The sequence below is a fragment of the Cololabis saira genome, chromosome 14, assembly GCF_033807715.1.
Source record: "Cololabis saira isolate AMF1-May2022 chromosome 14, fColSai1.1, whole genome shotgun sequence".
NCBI lineage: Eukaryota > Metazoa > Chordata > Actinopteri > Beloniformes > Belonidae > Cololabis > Cololabis saira.
Window position 1 is genome coordinate 39,819,153 of NC_084600.1, and position 26,850 is coordinate 39,846,002.

At 37.9% G+C, this 26,850-nt stretch overlaps 1 protein-coding gene across 1 annotated transcript in view; it reads left to right on the forward strand.

Annotated features, from left to right (window-relative positions):
• Positions 1-18,185, forward strand: part of arl10 (ADP-ribosylation factor-like 10) — a 38,188-nt gene extending 20,003 nt beyond the window's left edge. Inside the window, exons 2-4 of the mRNA XM_061739189.1 lie at positions 1,424-1,607; positions 11,848-12,023; positions 17,269-18,185. Coding sequence (XP_061595173.1) covers positions 1,424-1,607; positions 11,848-12,023; positions 17,269-17,442 — 534 coding nt within the window. The 3' untranslated portion in view covers positions 17,443-18,185. The remainder of the gene's footprint in view (positions 1-1,423; positions 1,608-11,847; positions 12,024-17,268) is intronic.
• The last annotated feature ends 8,665 nt before the right edge of the window (positions 18,186-26,850 follow it).

A 26,850-nucleotide genomic window follows, 5' to 3' on the forward strand; every position in this document is an offset into this window, starting at 1 on the left:
AAGCTTTAAATATCCACTGGGCTTACATCAAATACATCAAAACACAACAATAAAAAACAGTTTTCTGAACTTATCAATATGACTCTGTCCTTCACAGGATAAGTAACATGGATCACTGCAAAAACTCACAATCTTAACAAGAATATTTGTCTTATTTCTAGTTAAAATGTCTCATTTTAGTAAAAATAATCTCCTTACACTTAAAACAAGACTCATCACTGGAAAAAACAACAATTTTCACCTGTTTCAAGTAGATTTTCACTTGAAATAAGTAGAAAAATCTGCCAGTGGAACAAGATTTTTTTGCTTGTAAAAAAATCTCATTACACTTAAAACAAGACTCATCAGAAACTGAATTACTTGTTTCCACTCACTTACTTTCTCGGTCATTTCTCTGTTGGTTTGAAGGACTGCCAGGTTTCATGTGTTTTATACGTACATAATTTTATGTGTGTGTATATCCAAACCCTTATAATATTGTAGTTTGGTCTCCCTGCAACTGAATTAAGTCGCTGTTACAAGCCCATACATCCCGTTTTGATTCATCATTGTTCCCCCTTTTTTTTGTGTGTGTGTTCGTCTTTAGTTAGTCCCGTTTGTTCGTTTTACTTTAAAAAATATAAATATACGCAGGTTTTCTTACTTTCAACATTACACAACTATAGGGCAACAGCTATGTTTTGACATGCTGATGTTTTTCTTTCTCCCTGACAATAATTGTAAACCAATTGTACACCAGCTGTGTAATGTAAGATGTGAGGATAATAATAATAAAGAAAATAAAAAAAAATAAATAAAAAAAACAAGACTCATCACTGGAAAACACAACAATTTTCACCTGTTTCAAGTAGATTTTCACTTGAAATAAGTAGAAAAATCTGCCAGTGCTTGTAATAAGAAGATAAATCTTGTCCCACTGGCAGATTTTCCTACTTATTTCAAGTGAAAATTTACTTGAAACAGGTGAAAATGTCAAATAAGTTATTTTTCTGGTGTTATTTTTCTGGTGATGACTCTAAATGTTGAAATTGCAGTAAAACCACATTCATTGATGAAATGACATAAGGGATGGAAAGGGGGGATGGCAGTTTTACAGGGGGATGATTTGGACCGTTTTTATTTCAGGGGGGGATGCCATCCCCCCTCATCCCCCCTCAACTCCAGTACTGACTGTAGTTCCTGAAGACACGTCCATCCGTGGGTGTGTTACATCTGTGTGTTCAGCTGCGGCGTGAGAAACCCAAAATGCGTCAGAGCATTTCAACTATTAAATATTTGTACACCAAACACAAATCCGCTCCTTCAACAACCCCCTCCCACTTGTGTTGATATTGTGTAATTACCCTCACGCAGGGCTGAATACATTACGTGTTTTAATCTGAACGTTATGAACACCTCTGGACTCTCGCTGCTCTGCCCGCAGGAGGAAGTGGAGCGCGGGAAGCGCCAGGTCCTGGTTCTGGGTCTGGACGGAGCCGGGAAGAGCAGCATGTTGCAGGGCCTGGCCCCGGGGCAGCCGGCCACGAAGAGAGGCCGATGCCGGCCCACCCGCGGCTTCAACTTCATGAGCCTCAACGCCCCGGCCTGTCAGCTCGACTTTCTGGAGAGTAAGATCCCTTTTTATCTGCCGTAATCAAACACCGCCGGCTCTTGTGTGGATTCCAGCAGAGAAATGAAAAGGGTTTTTAAGCACTCGACTCACGACAGTAGGGGCCTTTGTTTCATCAAACACGCATGACATCTCAAAGGATCTTGAAACCGTTTTGAAGAGCTAGATTAAGTAATCAAGCTCTTCAAAACTGTTTCAAGAGGCCTTTGAGATCAGTTGCCACATCTCACTTTGTACAAGTCGTCAGGGTTTTTATCCTCAGTAGGACCAAGTCAAAGTGTTCAAAGTTGCCCACTTTTAACACATCCCCCCCTCCCCTGCAATCCTTTAACGATGGCGTACTGCAAAAATTCACATGAAGGCGAGAAGGCTGCAGCTTTCCAGGAAAACTAAAAGTCTCAAGGTCAGTCGTATTGTCGTACTTTCTTTGCCGATTCTGCAAGAGCACGAACATGGACTAAACAAACGGTTGCTTCGTGTGACAACCTGAAGCAGGTTCGACACTGAAGTAACAGGAGTTTGGGGGAATCAGGAGGCTCGGCCAGGCTTTTAGTAGCGCTCCGTGCAACTGCCAGTCCGCCGTGACCCTCGCGTCCCTATGGAGCTAGAACAGTCTCATAATTCGCAAATGCACACACCGTTTCACAAATGCACAGGACAAAATTCACAAATGCACACACCGATTCGCAAATGCACAGGACAAGTTTCACAAATGCACACACTGATTCGCAAATGCACACACCGTTTCACAAATGCACACAGCGTTTCACAAATGCACACAGCGTTTCACAAATGCACAGGACAAGTTTCACAAATGCACACAGCGTTTCACAAATGCACACAGCGTTTCACAAATGCACACAGCGTTTCACAAATGCACACAGCGTTTCACAAATGCACACAGCGTTTCACAAATGCACACATCGTTTCACAAATGCACACACCGTTTCACAAATGCACAGGACAAGTTTCACAAATGCACACAGCGTTTCACAAATGCACACAGCGTTTCACAAATGCACACAGCGTTTCACAAATGCACAGGACAAGTTTCACAAATGCACACAGCGTTTCACAAATGCACACAGCGTTTCACAAATGCACACAGCGTTTCACAAATGCACACAGCGTTTCACAAATGCACACAGCGTTTCACAAATGCACACATCGTTTCACAAATGCACACACCGTTTCACAAATGCACAGGACAAGTTTCACAAATGCACACAGCGTTTCACAAATGCACAGGACAAGTTTCACAAATACACAGAACAATTCACACGTGCATAGGACAACATATACAAATGTATTTTTGATGCACACACAAATATAACCTGATTTACAAACGTTTTTTTGTCTGTGAGCTTGGCTGGATTTGCGTGTGACTTTTGAGACTCCCCTGATGTGACTCGATCCACAAATACGTTTTATTTAACACAGAAGGATCTGCAACCAATCAGATGTCTTCCTTTGTTTCAGCCAATCATAAGAGCGCACCCACGTGGGGGACGCAAAGCAGTGGATAAAACGTTACTCGTAAACCAACGTTTGTTAAACTTTTGTAAATCAGGTTATATTTGTGTGTGCATCAAAAATAGATTTGTATATCTTGTCCTACGCACGTGTGAATTGTTCTGTGCATTTGTGAAACGGTGTGTGCATTTGCGAATTATGAGACTGTTCTAGCTCCATACGTCCCGATCCCGCCATGTCAAAACTGGAATAAACCGTCCATTCAAGGGAAAGAAAAAGTACATCTTCTTTCACATGTAAGGCCGGCCCATACAAAGCGTTGAAGGAGATATATTATGGGGTAAAAGATGATTCACCTGGTTGAGCGGTTATCCCGTGTTCAGAGGCTTCTGCCCTTGTGCAGCGGTCACTGAGTTCAGCCCATGCTACCCCCACCCTCATTTCCTGTCTTAAAGTATTAATAATAGGCCACAAAATCTTCTTCTTTTTAAAAAAAATTAAAGGGGACCTATTATGAAAAACAGGTTTTTTCTTGCGTTAACATAAAGTAGCTTTTCCGCACTATAAGGCGCACCTTCAACGAATGACGTATTTTAAAACGTCTTCCATATATAAGGCGCACTGCATTATAAGGCGCACTAAATATCTGGTAAAATACCGTACTATAGTGGCTGGGGTTGAGTTACGTATCTACCTGATGGAAATGCTACAAAATCCTACAGCAAATGCAAAAGAAAAACAAGAAGAAAAGTACCGTATGTCAAACTTTATTAACAAAATAAAAACCAGATTTGCTCCGTCTCGTCAAAGTCTCCATTATGCGAGTCAGCGTCGCTGCTGTTGTCTTGAACGTCTGTGACGATTCCTGACGTTTTTAGCGCCGTTACTTCGGCGACACCAACTACATTACCCACAATCCCCCTGACTACATTACCCACAATCCCCCTGACTACAGTAACAGAAATTACCGTAATGATCATATATAAGGCGCACTGCCGGTTTTTGAGAGAATTAAAGGCTTTTAGGTGCGCCTTATAGTGCGGAAAATACGGTATATAAAGTGGTCTCCCCTCAGCCTGCCAACCCGGAGAAGGAGGAAAGCAACCAAATTCTGCAGTGTCTGTACAGCCGCCCGGATGAGCCGTCCAGTGTGATGTGGATCTACGAGCCAATAAGATTCTGCTCCCGTCGTTACGTAACGAGAGAATGAGGATAGAAACGGGGAAGATAAAGACATGGCTCAGAGGCTGAATTTCTAATTTATTTAGAAAAAACAATCAAAAGCTTGTTTTTAAGACATTCAAGGCCTGTTTAAAATAGGTATTAGATGCCATTAACCTTTTGAGACATTGCTAAAACGTCAGTGACATGTTTTTGGTCTAAATGCCACAGAATTACACGACACCTCTGTATGTAGCAGTTGTTTTTGAGTCCTTTACTTGATTCAATGTAGCTTCAGTGCATCCAAGTTTGCAGACGTTTGTTTATAAGCAGCTCTCCCAAGGTCTTAACTGGCCGTTGCATTCAGGTTGAGGTCTGAGCTTCTTTTTCTCCCCTCCTTTTTTTCATTTTAAGTTGAAGATTTGCTGATGTTTCGGGGATTTTCGTCCTTGTTGCACGAACCACTTTGAGCCATATTTTAGCCGCCCAACAGACGGCCTCACATTTGACTTTAAAATTCAATTCAATTTATTTATTTGATGACAGGGACTGTACATGTTAATGAACACAAGTGTAAACATGTATGGTTATAGCCATAGTCTAATTTCCACCATTCGTCCCTGTGGCAAATCAATGCCAAACATAAAACATAAAATCGGACACCAGCAAACAAGGAAGACAAGATATAGCGACGAAAAACAACATTTAAAAACAGGACTAAGCTAGATGAAATCAATAAGAAATAAAAACATGTTACAATTGGTACCAGTAAGTGACCGTCATGTTTAAAGTGCTAAGTGCTTAAGTGCAAGAGATTTAAAGTGTCAATGCAGATTACACATCGTCCCATTATTTCTTTAAAGTGCTCCAATTTTCTTTAAAGTGCTCCAATGCTCAGATGTATAAAGTGCTAATGCATATTGCACATTGATTTCTTGCATTTTTTTTTTTTTTGCATTTTAATTGCTTTTAGTGCTCATAATAATAATAATAATAATAATAAAACACTTGGGATCTCAGAGGAATTCACGGTCGCCACAATGAGAGACCGGGCCCTGCGGCTGCAAAAACCAGCCCGTATCACCAAGCCTCCGCCACCGTGCTTGATGGCTGCTATAAAGCGCTTGTGCTGATACGGCTCGTTTGGTTTACAACAAGCCTCTCCCCTTTGCTCTCATCCATCAAGAGGAATTATTCTGTTTGTGTAAACAGCAGAACTTCAGCTGTTTTCTTTCCTTAACTCCCCCAACACTGCCAACATCTGTCACTGCAAACCAGAGACGATGAAAAAGTAATCTGCGCCTCTCACTATATTCTCCTTATAAACCTCGGATGGGTTCAGTTCGACTGCAGTGTAGTCTTAGACTGACTCTGAAATGTTCCAAATTATCTCTCGACCGAAAGCCGTGGACTAAAAATAACACAATGACTTCTCTCGTTATTCAATCACCGAGAGCGAGACGCTGAGACGCTGAGCTGCTTCAGAGCGAGTTCCTTTGAACTGATTCAGAGGGATGAGTCATCCGGAGACTGATTTATTCATGATCTGAACCCCTAATTTGTTCATCGCTCATCTCCGTGAGAGAAGCAGGCGTCGCCACCCACCCGGGATACTTCATTCCTGAGTGGTAAATGTCAGGGGAGGCTTGTTGGCAGGTGTTTACTCTGGAAAGGGAGACCAGTTACAAACCTGTAATCTCTGAGACAAGCGTAGAGATCTGATTAGGTTTAAAAAATAAAAAATAAAAAAGGAGTCGATTGATTCATAATTTCAATCCTTTAAATTCTGTGTTGAAATGTTCAACTTTTGTGGTTTAGTTAATGTATCAGATATGATACATCCGGCAGCATTATATGCTTTTATGTTAACTGTTTAAGACCGATGACATGTATTTTTTAATCTCAATTATTATATATTGAAATTAAAAATGCCCCCAATTTTTTGAGTAACATTTTTCTAATATTTTTTAGCATCTCTGAGTGCATTGACTCATTTTATGTATTTCTTTTTTAAATTGTATATTTTTTTTAATCATTATTTGTATGAAATACAGGACTGTCTCCGAAAATTAGAATATTGTGATAAAGTCCTTTTTATTTTCTGTAATGCAGAAATGTCATACATTCTGGATTCATTACAAATCAACTGAAATATTGCAAGCCTTTTATTATTTTAATATTGCTGATCATGGCTTAAAGCTTAAGAAAACTCAAATATCCTATCTAAATAAATTACAATATTCTGGGAATCTTAATCTTAAACTGTAAACCATGATCAGCAATATTAAAATAATAAAAGGCTTGCAATATTTCAGTTGATTTGTAATGAATCCAGAATGTATGACATTTTTTTTTTTTTTTAAATTTTACAGAAAATAAAGAACATTATCACAATATTCTAATTTTCTGAGACGGTCCTGTATATTGAAATAAAAAATGCCCCCAATTTTGTCAGTAACATTTTTCTAATTAATATTTTTTAGCATCTCTGAGTGCATTGACTCATTTTATGTATTTCTTTTTTTAAATTGTATATTTTTTTAGATTATTACTTGTATGAAATATATGTGATACATCAGGCATTAAGAGATTAAATAATACATCATTTTAAAACATAGATCTGATATTACTATAAATATTTATATTTCGATCAACACATTTTCAAGAAATAATCTGGATGATCGAGGTTAATGTTTCCCACCAGCAGCTTCATTAGTTTTACTTTCGATGTAGCTTTGCTCCTGTGGTTGCGTTTTTTTCATTTATTTATTGTGCAGATCAATGCTTAAATTCAATATTCTTAGTGAGTAAAGCTCAAACAAACTAACGAATCAATAAGAGCAGTCAATAAACTGGATTCAGACCTGTCAACAACAGGGAATATATGAGATAACAGAACCACCTTTGGCAGGTTTCCAACAGAGAACTGCTGAGACACAGCGTCATCAGTGGAAACATAAATGTGAGAAACGCCTTGGACCTAACGCCTCAAAGTTCACTTTCGTTGAACTTTGGGACGGGAAACGACCCATTTATTCACCAGCAAATGTTTAACCTGCAAAAGCACCTGACCTGAAGTGTGACACGTGGAGAAACGAGGTCACGCAACTCCCAGGCTTTTGTTTTTGTTTGTTGAACATGTGTATTTCTCGACTTTCTTTCAAGGTTCAGCCTAAATGAAAGAAAAGAAAAACAAATCGTCGTGCGATTACAAGGTTTGCAGAGCTGCTGTGGAGCCCAGGACGTGCACACGCCCCCGTCAGTACTCGAGTTGTAAAAAACAATCAGGGGGGATGGTGGATTTTATCATATGGGGACAGATAATTTGTGCTGATTACAAATAATATAATATATTACAAATAATAGCAGTGACCAAAACACCTGCAGAAATACTGCAGGAATGACACAGCAGCAGTTAAATGCAGCCTTCTGTAAGCTTTAAATATCCACTGGGCTTACATCAAATACATCAAAACACAACAATAAAAAACAGTTTTCTGAACTTATCAATATGACTCTGTCCTTCACGGGATAAGTAAAATGGATCACTGCAAAAACTCAAAATCTTAACAAGAATATTTGTCTTATTTCTAGTTAAAATGTCTAATTTTAGTAAAAAAAATCTTATTACACTTAAAACAAGACTCATCACTGGAAAAAACAACAATTTTCACCTGTTTCAAGTAGATTTTCACTTGAAATAAGTAGAAAAATCTGCCAGTGGAGCAAGATTTATCTTCTCATTACAAGCAAAAAAATCTTGTTCCACTGGCAGATTTTTCTACTTATTTCAAGTGAAAATCTACTTGAAACAGGTGAAAATTGTTGTTTTTTTCCAGTGATGTTTCTAGTAGATTTTCATTTAAAATAAGTAGAAAAATCTGCCAGTGGAACAAGATTTTTTTGCTTGTAATGAGAAGATAAATCTTGTCCCACTGGCAGATTTTCCTACTTATTTCAAGTGAAAATTTACTTGAAACAGGTAAAAAATTGTCAAATAAGTCATTTTTCTGGTGTTATTTTTCTGGTGATGTCTCTAAATGTTGAACTAGCAGTAAAACCACATTCATTGATGAAATGACATAAGGGATGGAAAGGGGGGATGGCAGTTTTAAGGGGGGATGATTTTGACCGTTTTTATTTCAGGGGGGGATGCCATCCCCCCTCATCCCCCCTCAACTCCAGTAAAGGCTCCCGTCCTTCACCCCCAGACGCCTCCGTCGCTGCTTTGCAGTAACTGTAATAAGGCGTCCCGTTGAGTGGCAGGACGGGCGTCCCGCTGAGCTCCCGGAGGCCGAGCTGCAGACGACAGCATCAGGTGAGCAGCAGGTTTCTACCGCCGCCACATCTCGCCGGCTTAGACCACCTCGCTGCCCAGTTTCCTAGCAACCTTCTCTAATGAATTCTTGCCAAGATGGTGAAGACCTGAAGTCAGACTTGCTGCCAAGTGATCAGTGGTCTGTGCAGCTGTAGCCTCGACGCCCTCGACGCCCTCGGCCACTGCGACACTCCCCCTCTGCTGAAGCCAGCGAGGGATTTTTAAATACCTGCTCTAGTCTACAAATTGTGGACAAGCAGTGATGAAGCACTGAAGACTTTCCTAGAGGAGGAATTCTTGCAATCAACTCTCACCCACTAGGGCTGGGGATCGATTGAAATGTCAAGAATCGATTCGATTCCGATTCTTAAGATTCAGAATCGATTATCAAGATTTGATTCGATCCTATTCGATTCTGATATTGATTTGGGTTAGTGTTATTAAAACTGTTTTTTGAGCTGTTGCATGAGCTATATGACTGCAGTTCTGCAACATATTAATACTAGTATTATATTGAGATTAAACAGCAGCTAGGCAGCTAATGATGCTGTAAGGACAGATCCAGGGCAGCAAACAGAGACGGATGAAATCGGTTTTATTTTTTCCCACGTTCCTTTTTTATTTGTTCCATTTTCGGTCTATTTTGGTTTTTAATTTTTGAGCATTTGGTTTTTAGCATTTTTTGCAAATGTAACCCCAAGACAGTATATAAAGTAATGAAATATAAACAATTTATGCAATTATAACCTAACACTTTAATGTTTTCATACCTTTAAACATATTTAAAGGCAAAAACATGGCACCAGTTATTCTCGTGTCCAACAAAACATTCCTTTTTTGGGGATAAACAAAAAAATAACCAAAAGTTGTTATGTAATGATGAAAAAAAAAATACATAAATAAATAAATAAAAGAAAAAAAAATCGATCTTTAGACATATGAATCGATTTTTAGGAATTAATATGAAAATTGATTTAGAATTGAGAAATCGATTTTTTCAACACAGGCCTATCACCCACCCATGTTTAAAAGGTGATGAATGAGTGGCTGCAGGTTTTGAGACATTCCTGAAGGCTAAAAGTGATAAATATCCTCCTTTTGCACACAAAAAAGAAAGAAAAACGCCTTTGAATAAAAGTGAAGCAGAACAAAGTCAGGCCAGCGCTTTTATGTTGATGCTCATTGATGAGGAAAACACAGATTTACAGACGTTTCATGATAAAAATCCAATGAGCTGCTTTGCTATATTTTAATCATGGACATGTGTCTGGAGGCAGCGAGGCGGAAGAAACTTAATCAGACCAATTTGCCAAGGAGGAAATCTGGACATTAAGGATGCAAAGCACCATCCTGGTTCGTTTTATCTCTCTCTCTACGCTCGTTCTCATCGGATATGGCACAAATATTGAATGAACCCGAGGCCGATTTGTTTAAAAGGAGCGTATTTCACTGTGGCAGCTTTCTTCTGTCAGTGTCTGACGTGCTATTGAGGAAAGACTGTTCCTCAGCAGCGGTTTGTGAGAATCAAAATAGCATCTTCCTTTTCTACGAAAGCTGCTTCGGCCGCTCTTACATGAACAAGTGTGATGTTTTCAGTAATCTGAGTGCTTGGAGCATTTCAGCTAAGCTAAATCTGACTCCTTTCTAGTTAAAAGCCCCATGTAATTATGAAAATCCCCCACTGAACAACTGCTGCGTTGATTCAGAACTAGTTTCCTCTGCAGAGACTGAAACCCCAGAGTCTGCTGCTGCTTTAGCAACGGTTTACATCATCTGATCATCTTGTTTATTCCAAGCAGCTACATTTAAACTAGGATGACGCTAGGGATGGGCGGTATGGACAAAAAAATGTATCACGATAATTTCTGGCATTTATCCCGATAACGATAAAAATGATGATAAAAAAAATACCAATTCAACTCCACCTTTTTAACTATGAATCTATCTCCAAATTCAGTCTTTGGAGCCAAATCACTGCTCTAAAAGATACTAAATACTAAACTACACCAATTACATTGAATTAATAAAAACCAATTAAATGAGTTACACCTGTACTGCAAAACTGGAATGACTCAGATCCGCCATGTTTGTTACACAAACACGTATCAACAGGAATTTATCTTTCTTTCTTTCTTTCTTTCTTTCTTTCTTTCTTTCTTTCTTTCTTTCTTTCTTTCTTTCTTTCTTTCTTTCTTTCTTTCTTTCTTTCTTTCTTTCTTTCTTTCTTTCTTTCTGGCTCCTTTCTTTCGTTCTGGCTCCTTTCTTTCTTTCTTTCTTTCTTTCTTTCTTTCGTTCTGGCTCCTTTCTTTCTTTCTTTCTTTCTTTCTTTCTTTCGTTCTGGCTCCTTTCTTTCTTTCTTTCTTTCTTTCTTTCTTTCGTTCTGGCTCCTTTCTTTCTTTCTTTCTTTCGTTCTGGCTCATTTCCTTCCTTCCTTCCTTCCTTTCTTTCTTTCTGGCTCATTTCTTTCTTTCTTTCTTTCTTTCTTTCTTTCTGGCTCATTTCTTTCTTTCTTTCTTTCTTTCTTTCTTTCTGGCTCATTTCTTTCTTTCTTTCTTTCTTCCTTCCTTCCTGGCTCATTTCCTTCCTTCCTTCCTTCCTTCCTTCCTTCCTTCCTTCCTTCCTTCCTTCCTTCCTTCCTTCCTTCCTTCCTTCCTTCCTTCCTTCCTTCCTTCCTTCCTTCCTTCCTTCCTTCCTTCCTTCCTTCCTTCCTTCCTTCCTTCCTTCCTTCCTTCCTTCCTTCCTTCCTTCCTTCCTTCCTTCCTTCCTTCCTTCCTTCCTTCCTTCCTTCCTTCCTTCCTTCCTTCCTTCCTTCCTTCCTTCCTTCCTTCCTTCCTTCCTTCCTTCCTTCCTTCCTTCCTTCCTTCCTTCCTTCCTTCCTTCCTTCCTTCCTTCCTTCCTTCCTTCCTTCCTTCCTTCCTTCCTTCCTTCCTTCCTTCCTTCCTTCCTTCCTTCCTTCCTTCCTTCCTTCCTTCCTTCCTTCCTTCCTTCCTTCCTTCCTTCCTTCCTTCCTTCCTTCCTTCCTTCCTTCCTGGCTCATTTCCTTCCTTGATGTCCTCTTCTAATATAATTAAAATGTGCATAATTTGCACATTCTAATTTGCAAATTTTTCAGAACCATAAATCAGCTTTACACAAAAACGTCATCAACGGGAATTTATTGTTTTTACCGCGAGATGATAAATTCTTACTGTGGGGAATTTCTTTGGCGGTTTATCGTGAACGGTAAAATATCGCCCATTCCTAGATGACGCGTCAGTGAAAACTTTCACTTTTTTTACCGCTGCAGTCGGTGGCGGTGAGGATCTGCGGCGCTACTGGCTGGACTACCTGAGGAGGACTCACGTCCTGGTGTACGTGGTGGACTCTTCGGACCGGACGCGCCTGCCGATGGCCAAGGCCGAGCTGCACCGTCTCCTGAAGCTGGAGCCACGGCTGCCCGTGGTCGTCCTGGGAAACAAGCAGGTAACACGCACGTCCGCTGGGCATACACTGTGCAATATTTTAAATCGTTTGATTCAGCCCCATCTCACACTGCACGACTAGATCGCTGAGTTCAAAAGTTCACAGCCCACGATTTATGTTCTCACACTGTACGAGCCGATGCTCGGATGCGACCCGTCTGCTCACACTATACGATCATAATCTTTACGTCGGACTTCTGTTACTGGAACTCGAGGCCGGTTTTGGGGCAGGGGTGGGCTGTGCCCACCCAAACGTGCGTCCTGCCCACCTGATCAAAGACTATGGGGATCCTTTATTTTTTTATAATTAAATTTTTTTTATATATATATATATATAAAAAAAATCCCAAAATATCTGTACCGTTTCTGATTGGGTCGGCACTGCGCATCATTTTTAGATACAACAATGAACACATACCACAAAAGTTGTGCCTCGGCGGAGGAACCCGGCGTCCCAGCAAAATGAGCAGAGCAGAGAAGTTCAGAACAGCACACAGATCACACACTGAAGGCTGATTTATGGTTCCGAGTTACACCAACGCAGAGCCTACGGCGTAGGGTACGCAGCGACCCGCACCCTACGCTGCGTTGGTGTAACGCGGAACCATAAATCAGCCCCCCGCAGACAGCAGTACACACAAAATTACTCGTTTTCTAGGATAAATTGTCAAGTTACCCCCCGCAAGTGGCTGAGCAATATTCATCACAGACAACTACAAAGGTTTTTAAGGCCTATCTTACCTCGACAAAGGGACTGGAGAGCCGGGGGACAGTCCGGTTTGAGTAAGCCAAGGAAAAAAAAACGCGCCAGGCGTTCTGCACTAACCCACGGCAGACTCTGAAATCCACTTCCGGCCACCGGGTCTTTATACCTCTCCCTCAACACCTTGCGGAGGGGGAGGGGAAAGGCCTGTTCGCCCCCCCGTCCGCAAGCTCTCAAAATAAGTTTCGGCTCACACGGGACCCAAAATCCCGTGCGAACCAGGCTCTTTCTCACAGAAAAACAAGCATTTGATATGATAAACAGCAGGTGCGTGGCTGACTAAAAACTAAAGCTGTGTTTTGGGAATCTAGGGCATTTTCAGGACACAAGATTTTAGATTTAGAAAAAAGATTAGACAACGTCGTGATTGGACAAGGAATTGGCTGGCTAGATGTGGGAAATGCAATCTTTTTTTCTGCTATTAAAACATGATTTGTAATGTGAATTTGCAACACTTTAAACTACAAATAAAAGTTTTTGACGTGACATCAGAGATTGCGCATGCTCTCTGTGAAAGGATGAGTCAAATCAAACACATTTGATCTTCTTGCGAGCACACGATTTGTGATCGGGAGCTCGTTGTGAGGTGTTAATCTCTCGTCGTTACCCCACGTATTCTGCACGAGGCACGACCAACGATTGGGTCGAAATCCCGCCCAATCCAAAAAATAGTTGCAAGAGTGGAAATTCGTCTCAAAACGAGCCGATAATGGCACAGTGTATGCCCGGCTTTTGGCTGCACTTTCGGTTGTTTCCTCCATTTTCATTCATTTGTGCAGGAAATTGAGTTTTTTCTGACCAATCAATAGATTGTACGTCATGTAAAACTACCTGGAGGAATAAAAGAAAAATGCATCAAAAACCACAGCACATCACAAGTGTGACAATGAGGATTTGGTACAAATTAAAGTTTCTGGGGAGCAGAAATGGACAAAAGATCTCCTGTTAACCAACTAATATGTTAGAAAATCATTGAAACGTTTCAAAGCAATGATCCTCGACGAAACATTGGCAGGGAGTTGCATATTTGTCCTCCGACAGAGGATAATCTCGTTAAATGGTTCGAGGAATCTGAATGAATTTCAGTTCCTAGAAGGAGAGTATGCTACTTACCGTTGATCCCTGATCCCTCAGATCAGAATAACTGTCAAAAGCTTATATAACAACACAGGAAAACTGTTTGGGGAAACAGTTAAGCACTACAGTACAGAACTCACAAATGCCACTGAAAACTTGAGTGTGCATGAGGGAAGTGTTGCGTTAAGCTTGCTCGGCGGCAGCGTTGCCATCTGTGAGGCAGAATCAGCGCTCGCCAAAGGTCATTAGTATCAATACATCAGGACTGCAGACGCAGGCTGCCTTCAAGATGACCTCTTTCCCATGGATCGCTGTCCACGTCTACAAAACCACATAAAAGCACCTTCTGCGCACTTTACAAAGACAAGGCCGAGGTGCTGGACTGACGTTCCTGCTGCACCGACCAAGGAACTCCATGCAACATCCACTATTGACAGTAGGGATGGGCGGTATGGACAAAAAAATGTATCATGATCATTTCTGGCATTTATCCCGATAACGATAAAAATGACGATTAAAAAAATACCAATTCAACTCCTCTTTCTTTCTTTCTTTCTTTCTTTCTTTCTTTCTTTCTTTCTTTCTTTCTTTCTTTCTTTCTTTCTTTCTTTCTTTCAAAAAAAAAAATCATGGTGGACATTTCTTATTTTTTAGTGAATAAACTCAATATTTTGAGTTAGTTTCTGCATAAAAATGCATTTTTATTTTACTTTCATAATATTCACTCAGTGAATGTACATAATCACTCGCTTGCTCGTTGTTGCGAAGTCTTTTCAGATCTCGCCAGAATAAAGCCTGAATTATGGTTCTGCGTTACACCAACGCAGAGCCTGCGGCGTAGGGTCTGCATCGATTTAACGCGGAACCATAATTCAGGCTTAACGTCCCACCGCTCCTGTCACCTGTAAACCTGCTTGTTACGAGAGTTTCTCCACATGGCGCGGCTTGAATGGCCTAGATATTGTAGATTGATAAATAGTATTTTAAAAAATTGTAAGTTTCCTTGTGTGTTTGCCTGTTTTTGCCCACCTTCTATGTGAAGCTGCAACATTGGGATTGGCCCTTGTAGTCATGGGAACATGAACATCTCATCAGACAACTCTATCATTTGCCTTCTCTGGTCTGTGCGCAGTGTGGCCACGAGACGACTTTTAACCCTTTAAGTAGTCAGTCTGACCTGTGAAGCTAATAACAGGACACACTTTAGTTGAACATGTCACTATTGTCACATCATTTTCATTATTTCCTAGAAGTACCAACTAATTTGTCCAGGCCAGTTTTACTAGGTTCTTTTCCTTAATGATTCTGTGGAGCCACTGTTCAAAAGCATTGTGAGTAAATTATTATTTAGTATTATTATTATTAACTTCTGTCAATTTCAACTTATTTCAGTGATCATGTTGGGTAGTTATTGTTTTAATTGGGAGGTATCATCAACTGTATCCACCGTGTGTTCGTTGCCATCGTGCTGCTGCGCCGCTCATGTTAGGTTACGCATAACTGCTGGAGGGAGGAATACAATTAATATTTGTCACATCTAATGTTGGAACAGAGCAGTTTTTCATCCTCCAACGGCTGTGGGTTGCTCATGAGATGAACAATAACATTTCAAATCCAATCAAATTACACAAATGATCTGCAACACCGCAGAGCAGGTGCAGGCCAGAAATCATACGCAGATATCTACTATACTTCCAAAAGTTAAAAAAAAATAAAAAATAAAAAAAAAAAGAATAAATTGTGAAAGGTGGTCCTGCCAAGCTTTGAAATGATGCATAGAAAAGTTAAGTGCTTTTAGGAAGCTGCAGATATGGGCAGTTAAGACATGGCTGAATGAACAAGTGTTAAGACTTCAGTCCCAACATAATTAAACAAAGCAGTTTCATGTTTGGGAGAAGGAGTTGTGTTTCGGTGATACAAGCGTTTTCCCACCAACACATTATTCTCTTCCTCTGCACTCCGTTCCAGTATGAAGGACATGACGCAGCCCACACGATGGAAAAGACATGGTTTAAAGAAGCGAGGCGGACATCTGTTCTTAGGTTGAACAGTTTGTGCAGGACGGCTGTGTTATTTTCTCTCTCCATTAAGATGAGCTCTGATGGTTTTTATTGCATTTGATTTGATGGAAATCACACATATACCTTTCTTTATTTATATATATATATATATATATATATATATATATATATATACACACACACATGTGTATATATATATATATATATATATATATATATATATATACACATGTATATAAACGATGGAGTATTAGGGCCAAACAAAGACAAAAAAAAATTTGTCATAATGAGTCATAATATAAAGTCACAATATAATGAGAATAAAGTCGTAAAATTACGAGAATAAAGTCATAATGTTGCGAGAATAAAGTCATAATGTTGTGAGAATAAAGTCGTAACATTACGAGAATAAAGTCGTAATTTATGAGAATAAAATCGTAATATTTTTTACGATGTGCTTTATTCTCGTAATTTTACGACTTTATTCTCATATTATTAAGACTTAATTCTCGTAATTTCCTTTTTTTTTGTCTTAGTTTGGCCCTAATACTCCGTCGTAATATATGTGTATGTATATGGACATTTTTAGCAAAATAGTTTAGATAGTCTGGATTTTTCTTTCCAAACTTTGTGATATTGAATAAAATAACAGCATTTTTCCTGTGAAAGTTTTATATTTTTGGCATCTGTATTTGATTGCACACTACCATTTTGAATCCCTATAATCACTTTTTAGAAAAGAGAGTGGATACTTCTGAAATCTTGCACGGCATAACTAAATCTTCATTTTTTTGTATTTTGAATGTAAATTAAAAATAAACGTCTTACTTCATGTAGATGTAGAAGAAACGTTTAATCCAACCTCAGGAACAGATGAACTATAAAATAGCCTATCTCATGAAACTCTTTTCCAATATTAAAATATAAAAATAATAGAGTAGAATATAAGTTGAAGTTGTGAAATATTTGCTCCGAAAGGCTAAAGGACTGTCTCAGAAAATTAGAATATTGTGATAAAGTCCTTTATTTTCTGTAATGTAAAAATGTCCTACATTCTGGATTCATTACAAATCAACTGAAATATTGCAAGCCTTTTATTATTTTAATATTGCTGATCATGGTTTACAGTTTAAGAAAACTCAAATATCCTATCTCAAAAAATTATAATATTCTGGGAATCTTAATCTTAAACTGTAAACCATAATCAGCAATACTAAAATAATAAAAGGCTTGCAATATTTCAGTTGATTTGTAATGAATCCAGAATGTATTTTTTTTTTTTTTAAATTGCATTACAGAAAATAAAGAACTTTATCACAATATTTTAATTTTCTGAGACAGTCCTGTAAGTTCTCGTCCGTTAAATTGTCTTCTGCTCCCTGCAGGACAAGCCGAACGCCGTGAGCGTGTCGGAGCTGCATGACGCCTTGTCCCTGGACGCCCTGACGGAGGACAGGAAGTTGTTCCTCCTGGCCGCGCAGCTGGACGCTGACGGAGCTCTGCGGAGGTCCAGCCACGGCGTGGACACCGTCCAGGACGTCCTGCTCCAGCTCGTCTGACCTCTTCCCAGAGAGCAGAGCTGCAGGAGACGGATGGAGACCATCCTCCTCTTTCTCCGGCCTATTTGAGGCAGAGGAGGAGGTGATGACAAAGCCTGGAGGAAGAGAGCCAAAAAAAAAATAAGAGAGAGATGAAAAGATGCCAGAATGGAGCGCGTGGACTCATCTCGTCTTACTCACCGGAGAAGAGGAGGATGAGAGCAGACGGTGGGACAGCAGGACGCTCCACTTAAACGTTCATCTCCTGTCAGCGACTCCTAACTGTGTCCAAACGTCAACCAGCTACACCTTTATTTAAGCATGTTGTTCATACTTCACATAACACCCTGTAAGCAGTACTCGAGTTGTAAAAAGAAATCAGGGGGGATGGTGGATTTTATCATATGGGGACAGATAATTTGTGCTGATTACAAATAATATAATATATTACAAATAATAGCAGTGACCAAAACACCTGCAGAAATACTGCAGGAATGACATAGCAGCAGTTAAATGCAGCCTTCTGTAAGCTTTAAATATCCACTGGGCTTACATCAAATACATCAAAACACAACAATAAAAAACAGTTTTCTGAACTTGTCAATATGACTCTGTCCTTCACAGGATAAGTAAAATGGATCACTGCAAAAACTCAAAATCTTAACAAGAATATTTGTCTTATTTCTAGTTAAAATGTCTCATTTTAGTAAAAAAAAATCTCATTACACTTAAAACAAGACTCATCACTGGAAAAAACAACAATTTTCACCTGTTTCAAGTAGATTTTCACTTGAAATAAGTAGAAAAATCTGCCAGTGGAGCAGGATTTTTTTGCTTGTAATAAGAAGATAAATCTTGTCCCACTGGCAGATTTTTCTACTTATTTCAAGTGAAAATTTACTTGAAACAGGTGAAAATGGTCAAATAAGTTATTTTTCTGGTGTTATTTTTCTGGTGATGACTCTAAATGTTGAAATAGCAGTAAAACCACATTCATTGATGAAATGACATAAGGGATGGAAAGGGGGGATGGCAGTTTTACAGGGGGATGATTTGGACCGTTTTTATTTCAGGGGGGGATGCCGTCCCCTCTCATCCCCCCTCAACTCCAGTACTGCCTGTAACATGTCAGAATTGCAGATCTTGTGTCTCGTTTGATGTTTTATGAAATATTTTATCCTTTGGTCGGATCAGAAGAGTTGGCAGAGCTGAGCAAATGTTTTGACACTTTTCTTATTTCAGGAGAAGATAAATCCAGTCTGGTTACGTTGCACGTGCCACGGACTTATGATTCCCGTCAATAAAAACGTGAAAGAAAGAAAGAAAGCCATGTAGAGATGATAAGGAAGGCTGAAAAACTAATTTTAAACAGTTTCTTTGATGAAGTTTCAAACTTTACGGCGATCAGCCGTGATCCTCATCATTGTTCTCTGAAGTTTATTTTGATTCCCAGGAGCAGCACCAATGAGCTCAAAACAAAGCAAAACTGGCTCCAGACGCCACTGGACATTCGCACCATCAGAGAAATGAAGCATGTCGTGTAAAAAGAAATTAAAGACATAAAATAACTTTTTGATCCAGATGTCATCAGTTCTGTCTTGGCTGTTTTAAATTGTGGTTCCTTGACAGTCTTGAACAAATTAAAAGCCCAAGAAAAAGAAAAAAAAAGCCCAACTCCCCCAAATCCATTGCTTTGGCCTGGTACGTTTCGTACCGGTGGACATGGAAGCAAACGAGAGCGGTAACAGTTCTTTTCTTAATAAGAAATTGTTGCAGGGTGACGTACAAGCTCCACTTTCTGGTTATTTTTTAAGGAAAATCAGCTCTATAATTTTTTTGATGTATACTCGATGGTTTAAAACTGTTGCTATGTAGACTACTTACTTTGAAGTCATTGTATGTATTGATTAACCTCATTTATCCATCAGTTTTGTTGCTGTTCTTGTTTATAAGAAGGATTTGATGTAAAATACAAGCACGTTTGTGGTTTGTACATGAAAGACCCGCCGACAACAAACAAAATCAGTGGCTCGCCTTACAGGCAACCATGGTATAAATAAAATAGTACGACACAAATAAAAAACAAATAAATAAGTAAACATGACAGTACACCGGCAGAACACTTTCAATGAATATTTTAACAGTTTTTCTACTAAAGACATTTATCTTTTAAACGAGATAGTAGTATTGAAGTTCATTGTATTTTATTTATAAAAAAAAGAATTAATAACAGGCATCATTTAAAAAAGCTGTAAATAGTATTTTCCAGTTGCACCAATATATTAAACAAGAGCAAGAGCATTTTACTGCCTTTCATCGTATTCATTATTTAATGCTTTTTCATGGGTATGTTGGTTATATTTGTGTGTTAAATGTTAGGAAATTTGGTAGAAAAATATTTATTCATTCTACAGTTAAAAAAACAGTTCAAACCCAGTTGTAACTTGAACAGAAATGACTCCACACAACCTGCAAACTACAGTTTTGTGTCATGTAAGTCTCAAGTAAAATAAACCAGCTTTTATCCTTTGCCTCATGATCAGACTCTTTTCTCTGCTAAAAACAAGACTAAAAACTTTTAATGGTAGCTAATTGAATGTGTCATGACCACTAATTGTGTTTTCCAATATTGTGCTAATGGGAAAGTATTTAATTAAAAATGTTCAATCACTAAATATGAAACCATTAGATGTCTTATACGCAGTAGAATCACATTACTGGTATTATTATTACACTTTCATTTACCATATCTACCAATAAATATGTGTATGATAAATTGTTTTCTTTTCTTTCAGGGTTTATTTGCTCTTACGGCTGTTTAATTAATTTTTCAATGTAGAAAAAGTTTAAATGTTAAACACTCATCCTTTACAGCTTTTGACGTCAAAGCTCTTTGTTACCTGCATGTGATCAGCTACGTTTATTAATGACACACTTAAATTAAATTAAAATTGTCTTTTATAAGTTTAATGTTGTGCTACAAATGTTTCACTTTTGGAAAAAGTTTAGTTGACTTGTTTGGTACTTTTCTGCAACCAGTATTTACGTATTTTTATGTCTTTTTTTTTGCGCTATTAAAACTTTGTTGCGGGTTCAGATATGTGCGTCATATCCATACAAAAGAGGAAATTATAAATGTCTGTTGAATAACATTCTGTTCCTTGTTAATAAAAAAGTAACCTTTTACATCAGTTTCACCACAGAGCAAATCTAATGTGACGTGTTTTTTTTATTTTTATTATTATTTATAACAATTTAAGAGAAATGCGCCACATGTCGATCTTTTGTTCATACGACTGCCCTCTAGTGGCCATGGAGTGCAACTGCAACGAAACTACAACTAATGTTTCCCTGCAGCTTTTACGGGACTGTCTGAGAAAATTAGAATATTGTGATTTTCTGTAATGCAATTACAAAAACAAAAATGTCATACATTCTGGATTCATTACAAATCAACTGAAATATTGCAAGCCTTTTATTATTTTAATATTCCTGATCATGGTTTACAGCTTAAGAAAACTCAAATATCCTATCTCTTACCCTGTAAACCATAGCAATATTAAAATAATAAAAGGCTTGCAATATTTCAGTTGATTTGTAATGAATCCAGAATGTATGACATTTTTTTTTTTTTTTTTTTTTTTAAATTGCATTACAGAAAATAAAGAACTTTATCACAATATTCTAATTTTCTGAGACATTCCTGTAGTTCGTAAGAGCAGGAACTCTGGTATTTCTGTACATCTTAATTCATCAAACCAACGTGATTAATAAAAGAAAAAGCCATCACAACTTATTTCCAAATGTGAAGGTGGTAAAATGAACTTTGTAGGGCATCTGTTAAGACTAAAGTGATATTTCTCCCTCATCAATCGGAAGGACTTTGAGTGTGAGAAGAAAGGACTGAACTGTTTAAAAGTAGTTGCAACCCTCTAAAAAAGGCCAATAAGTGTCCATGTTCAGTTTCATATACAGGACTGTCTCAGAAAATTAGAATATTGTGATTTTCTGTAATGCAATTACAAAAACAAAAATGTCATACATTCTGGATTCATTACAAATCAACTGAAATATTGCAAGCCTTTTATTATTTTTATATTGCTGATTATGGTTTACAGTTTAAGAAAACTAAAATATTCTATCTCAAAGAATTAGAATATTCTGGGAATCTTAATCTTAAGATGTAAGCCATAATCAGCAATATTAAAATAATAAAAGGCTTTTTAATTGCATTACAGAAAATAAAGAACTTTATCACAATATTCTAATTTTCTGAGACAGTCCTGTATGTACTATGTTTTGTTTGGGTACGATATCAAAGTTTGTGAGAAAAGTAATGTATTTGAATACATTGTTTAAAAAAACATCGGTTTAATACATAGTTACTACATGTTATGATAAAAAACACTATGTAACATTTTGGCCATTTTTTTTTCAGTATTTACTTGTTTTATAATCCTCCACATTCATGCCCACGTTACCTCGTGATTCATTCCAGCTTCGCACGCTGCAAGTATTTTTTTGAGGACGTGCAAGAGATGGATTCAATTTCACCAAGATTTGGCTGCATTATGTGTCAAAAACACAGAGCCTACATGGATTGGCTAGGATGGATTAGTCTATTTCTCCCTCTCTTAAAATCAACGTATCTTTTATCATCTTTGGAGCCAGTGTTGGGGGTTACTCAGCTTGAAGGTCAAAGACCTTTTGCAGGAGGTTTTCAGTGTCTGACACTCTCCATCCTCAGTCAGTCTGTAGACAGAGACGAGTCTGGGCTTGCAGGAACATCTGTGACCAGGTTTGAGTCCTAGTTAAGTCTGAAGGTTTTTCTATAAATGTCTGAACAATCTATTATAATTTGTTGGCGTTTATAGAGGACTTGTTTACATCATTAGGCTTCTAGGATTGGCCTGAAATTTTTTTCATTTGAATCTCTAAATGAGGATTTTGCATTTCAGATGAACTTCTAAGCCTCCTATAATTTCATGGGATTGTTTTGTTTTGCTGACAAAATGCACAGATGTGTCATTAATAAAGGAGCTTATGGTTAATATTTTGGTTGCTTATTTATAACATCAAACTGGCTACTATGGACTGAAATGCTTGTGCTCAATGCTTAATATAATATTCAAATCAGGAAATCTTGGTGGAAAGTGGTGCTTTGTCATTATGGCGTGTTTTATTAAAAGTAGGTCAATATCAACTTCATTAAGTTTGCTCAATGCATGGTTTCAAAATGAACTTCCATTTAAAATAATATTTCTTTATCTGAATATTATATTTAACATTCACAATGACTAAATCTGGAGACAATTAATACATAATTATTATGTAAACTAGACAGATATATTCTCCTGCTCATCCCTGTGCACAAATGTATTATATATATATATAAATCTTCGTCTTTGAGTGCAAAATACATTTTGAAAACCCCCAAATTTTCCGCGTGTGTGCTCTGTTTCAAGTTTCAAGTTTATTTGAGATACATCATTGCATAACAATATGAATAATGATGTTTCTTACATTTTAACACAAGAGGACCGCTCTATTGAGAAAAAAAAATTAAAAAATAAATATCAACTGTAAGACAATGCTAAAAAAGTTCATTTTACTTCTGATAAAGCTTGTACGCTCTCGGGAGGAACGACATCTGGTGCCTTTTTGTGTGACTCACAGGTTGTGTTAGTGTTCTCCAGTGGTGTAAAGTAACAAAGTACAAGTACTTCGTTATTGTACTTAAGTAAGATTTTTGAGAATTTGTACTTTTATTGATACTTTCATTTTTCTGTACTCTTACTTTTACTTCGTTACATTTTCAAGGAAAAAATTGTACTTTTAATCCGCTATATATAAAATTGGACACGTCGTTACTCGCTACAAATTAAAGTCTTACATTAAATGAAAATGTAATAATATCACCATTATTTAGAGTTGTAAGCAAATTCTTGGATTCTTCATTTCTTTGCAATCCTTTTGAAAATAATTTTGTACTTTGAATTTTGTACTTTGTACTTTTTACTTTTTAACTTAAGTACATTTTACACCATGTACTTTTGGTACTTTATTATATTTAATTTGAGGTACTTTTATACTTTTACTTAAGTAATTTTCTTAATGGGTACTTTTTACTTAAGTCATTTTCAAGCAGAAAATTTGTACTTTTACTTAAGTACAATATTTTTGTACTTTTTCCGCCTCTGGTGTTCTCCCATTGCGTAGTGTGTAGCGACTTGTACTTGCAGACAGGCTCTGGATCATTGGGCTGGTCCCTTCTTTCAGTAGCCGATGGAATTCCCTTAAGGTGCCTCCTCTCTCCTCACCTCCTCTCTCCTCACCTCCAGAGTGGGGAAGGAGTTAGTTGGTATCCCTATGATGCGGCAGCACCTTCTCTGCAGACATTCCAGTTCCTGGATCAAGTGCTTTGGGAGGCCGGCCCAGACAGGTGAGGCATATTCCAGCACTGGTCTGATGAAGGTTGTATACCTGGGTCAACACATCTGTGTGCGCACGCAGTGCGGCCCTGTGAATAATCTAGTTCAGTGTTTCCCAACCCTGGTCCTCGAGTCCCCCCTATCCTGCATGTTTTAGATGTTTCCCTGCACCAACACACCTGATTCTAATTAATGGTCCTAATTAGCTTGTCATTAGGGTTGCCACCTTTCAGAAATAAGGGACGCCCTGATTTCAGCAGCGCAGGAGCCAAAAAAAAAAAGCCTCAAAACTTCTAAACTGAATAAAAATTTGTTTATTTTATATGAAAAAACAAAATGCTTTGATTTAAAGTTTAAACTGCTTTAATAGCATTGAACTTGCATGACTGTACAGACAACCATACTAGCAACTGAAATATCCTCCTATGCTACGTATGTCCATATCAGTCCAGATGTAATATAGCCTACAGGTGAAGAATATGGTGTAAAAGTTAATTTATTTCAATAATTCAACTAGAATATGGTGTAAAAGTTAATTTATTTCAATAATTCAACTAGAATATGGTGTAAAAGTTAATTTATTTCAATAATTCAACTAGAATATGGTGTAAAAGTTAACTTATTTCAATAATTCAACTAGAATATGGTGTAAAAGTTAATTTATTTCAATAATTCAACTAGAATATGGTGTAAAAGTTAATTTATTTCAATAATTCAACTAGAATATGGTGTAAAAGTTAACTTATTTCAATAATTCGACTAGAATATGGTGTAAAAGTTAATTTATTTCAATAATTCAACTAGAATATGGTGTAAAAGTTAATTTATTTCAATAATTCAACTAGAATATGGTGTAAAAGTTAACTTATTTCAATAATTCGACTAGAATATGGTGTAAAAGTTAATTTATTTCAATAATTCAACTAGAATATGGTGTAAAGGTTAATTTATTTCAATAATTCAACTAGAATATGGTGTAAAAGTTAAGGAAAATACGGTACAAATCGTGTCCCGTATTAGTTCAATACGGGACGCAACATTTTTTTCTCAAATAAAGGACAATTCCTTATTTTACGGGACGGGTGGCAACCCTACTTGTCATCAAGGTCTGCACAATTCTGTTGATGACACAGGTACTTTTATCACGGTGTGCTGAAGCAGGGAAACATTTAAAACATGCAGGACAGTGGGCCTCGAGGACCAGGGTTGAGAAACACTGATCTAGTTGAATAACCCTGGTCTACGTTCTAACATCACTTTGAGAGATGCATTTTGTTACGTCTTCAGCCAGATACCAACCTATGAATTGAGCTGTGATATGCTGCCCCCATGTGGTGAGAAGAGGTAGCGCCACATAATGCCTTTACTATGCTCATTTATCACCCCCCCTCAGGCCATTTTTGAACATTTTGATATTTTTTCTTTTCCTTGGTCTGGAGATCTTCATGGCTGTTACTGCTTATGCCATGAATTCCTGTCTTTTTTTTCTTAAAAAAAAAAAAAAATTATGTCATTTACTCTTAAAAAGGTCTATTTTACACTCCTGACACTTTTTGTGATCTCTTGGGGACTTTAAACCAGATATATTCACAAAAAAACTGCTATAAATCATAACAGATCAATATCTTGTTTGTCTTTTTCCAACATAAATCCCTTAAACCACTTCAGGTCTGCTCACAACTACCAAATACTGAATAACTTGCAGGATTTTAACCCTTTAATTGACCGAAGTGGAAAACTTTTTGCACACCGGATTTGCAGAAAGGTGCGTCGGAGGAGGAAAGCTGCAGCCAAATTTAAAAAGAAAACTCCTGCACACCTTCTTGTCACCGTACTCGTGTTTATTAGGCCAACGTTTCGGTCAAAGACCTTTTTCAAGGCATCAAAAGTGTTTTGAGTGTTCATGTTTTGCCTTGAAAAAGGTCTATGACGGAAACGTTGGCCTAATAAACACGAGTACGGTGAGAAGAAGGTGTGCAGGAGTTTTCTTTTTAAATTTGGCTCCAACCCTTTGACAAAATCTAAACCTGATGCCATACTAATACTTAATGCAATATATCCAGTGTTACTTCTACTTTTTGACATATCCGTGACCTTAATTGAACCTGCATGCTCTCGCTCTGTTACTGAGCACTCATCTCAGTTTCATAAGCACCAAAAATAAACGATGCTCTTGCATGAGACTTTCAGTTTCCTTCAGCACTTTATCTTTTGATTTTTGTCTTCAACCAACAGACGGAGACTAAAGTGAGCAAGAAGAGAATGTGTGCATCATTGTTTGTGACCTTTTTTAACCCTTTTGGAGTTTGATAAAGTATGTTCTCATGTTATTCTATTCAGCACTGAACTGGTTAGTCTTTTTTAACCAGGACTGTTTGTTGGACCCTGAGCCCCAGCTTCATAGGATCATCATCTGTAAGATGATTATGAAGACAAATGAGGGGAAAAAAAAGTATAAAATCTAGAACAAATCATCACACTCTGCCCTCTGGTTTACTCCTGACCTCTGAACTCCTGAAAGATGCACAAGAAAACCCGTCTTAACAGTTCATCTCTCTCATCCATGGTTTAATCACTTCCAGACTCGACTACTGCAATAGCATTCTTTATGGTACATCTAAAGTCCTCAAACTTCCGTATCCCCAGAACTGGTTGAAGTTATTAGCCTACAAATAATTTTTCTTTTGAATCCAGAGCTGAACAATTAATCAGCTCGACACTCACCTGATAGATCAATCAATCGGCATTTCAACGTTACTCAAACGGCTCCAAGAACAGAAACATCTATTCTGCACTTGAGAGAAACATCTATTAATTTCTTGTTGAGTTTATTCCGTCGTGCAAAAATGTGAAAATTAGTGGAAGAAAGTGAAGTCATCTGAAAGGAGGAACTGCTCAGTCAACGACTACATGGCAGCTAGATCAGGGGTCGGCAACCCTTTAGCGCTGCCCTATTGGCTCCCTGGAGCTTTTTCAAAAATGTTTCTTTTTTTTTTCC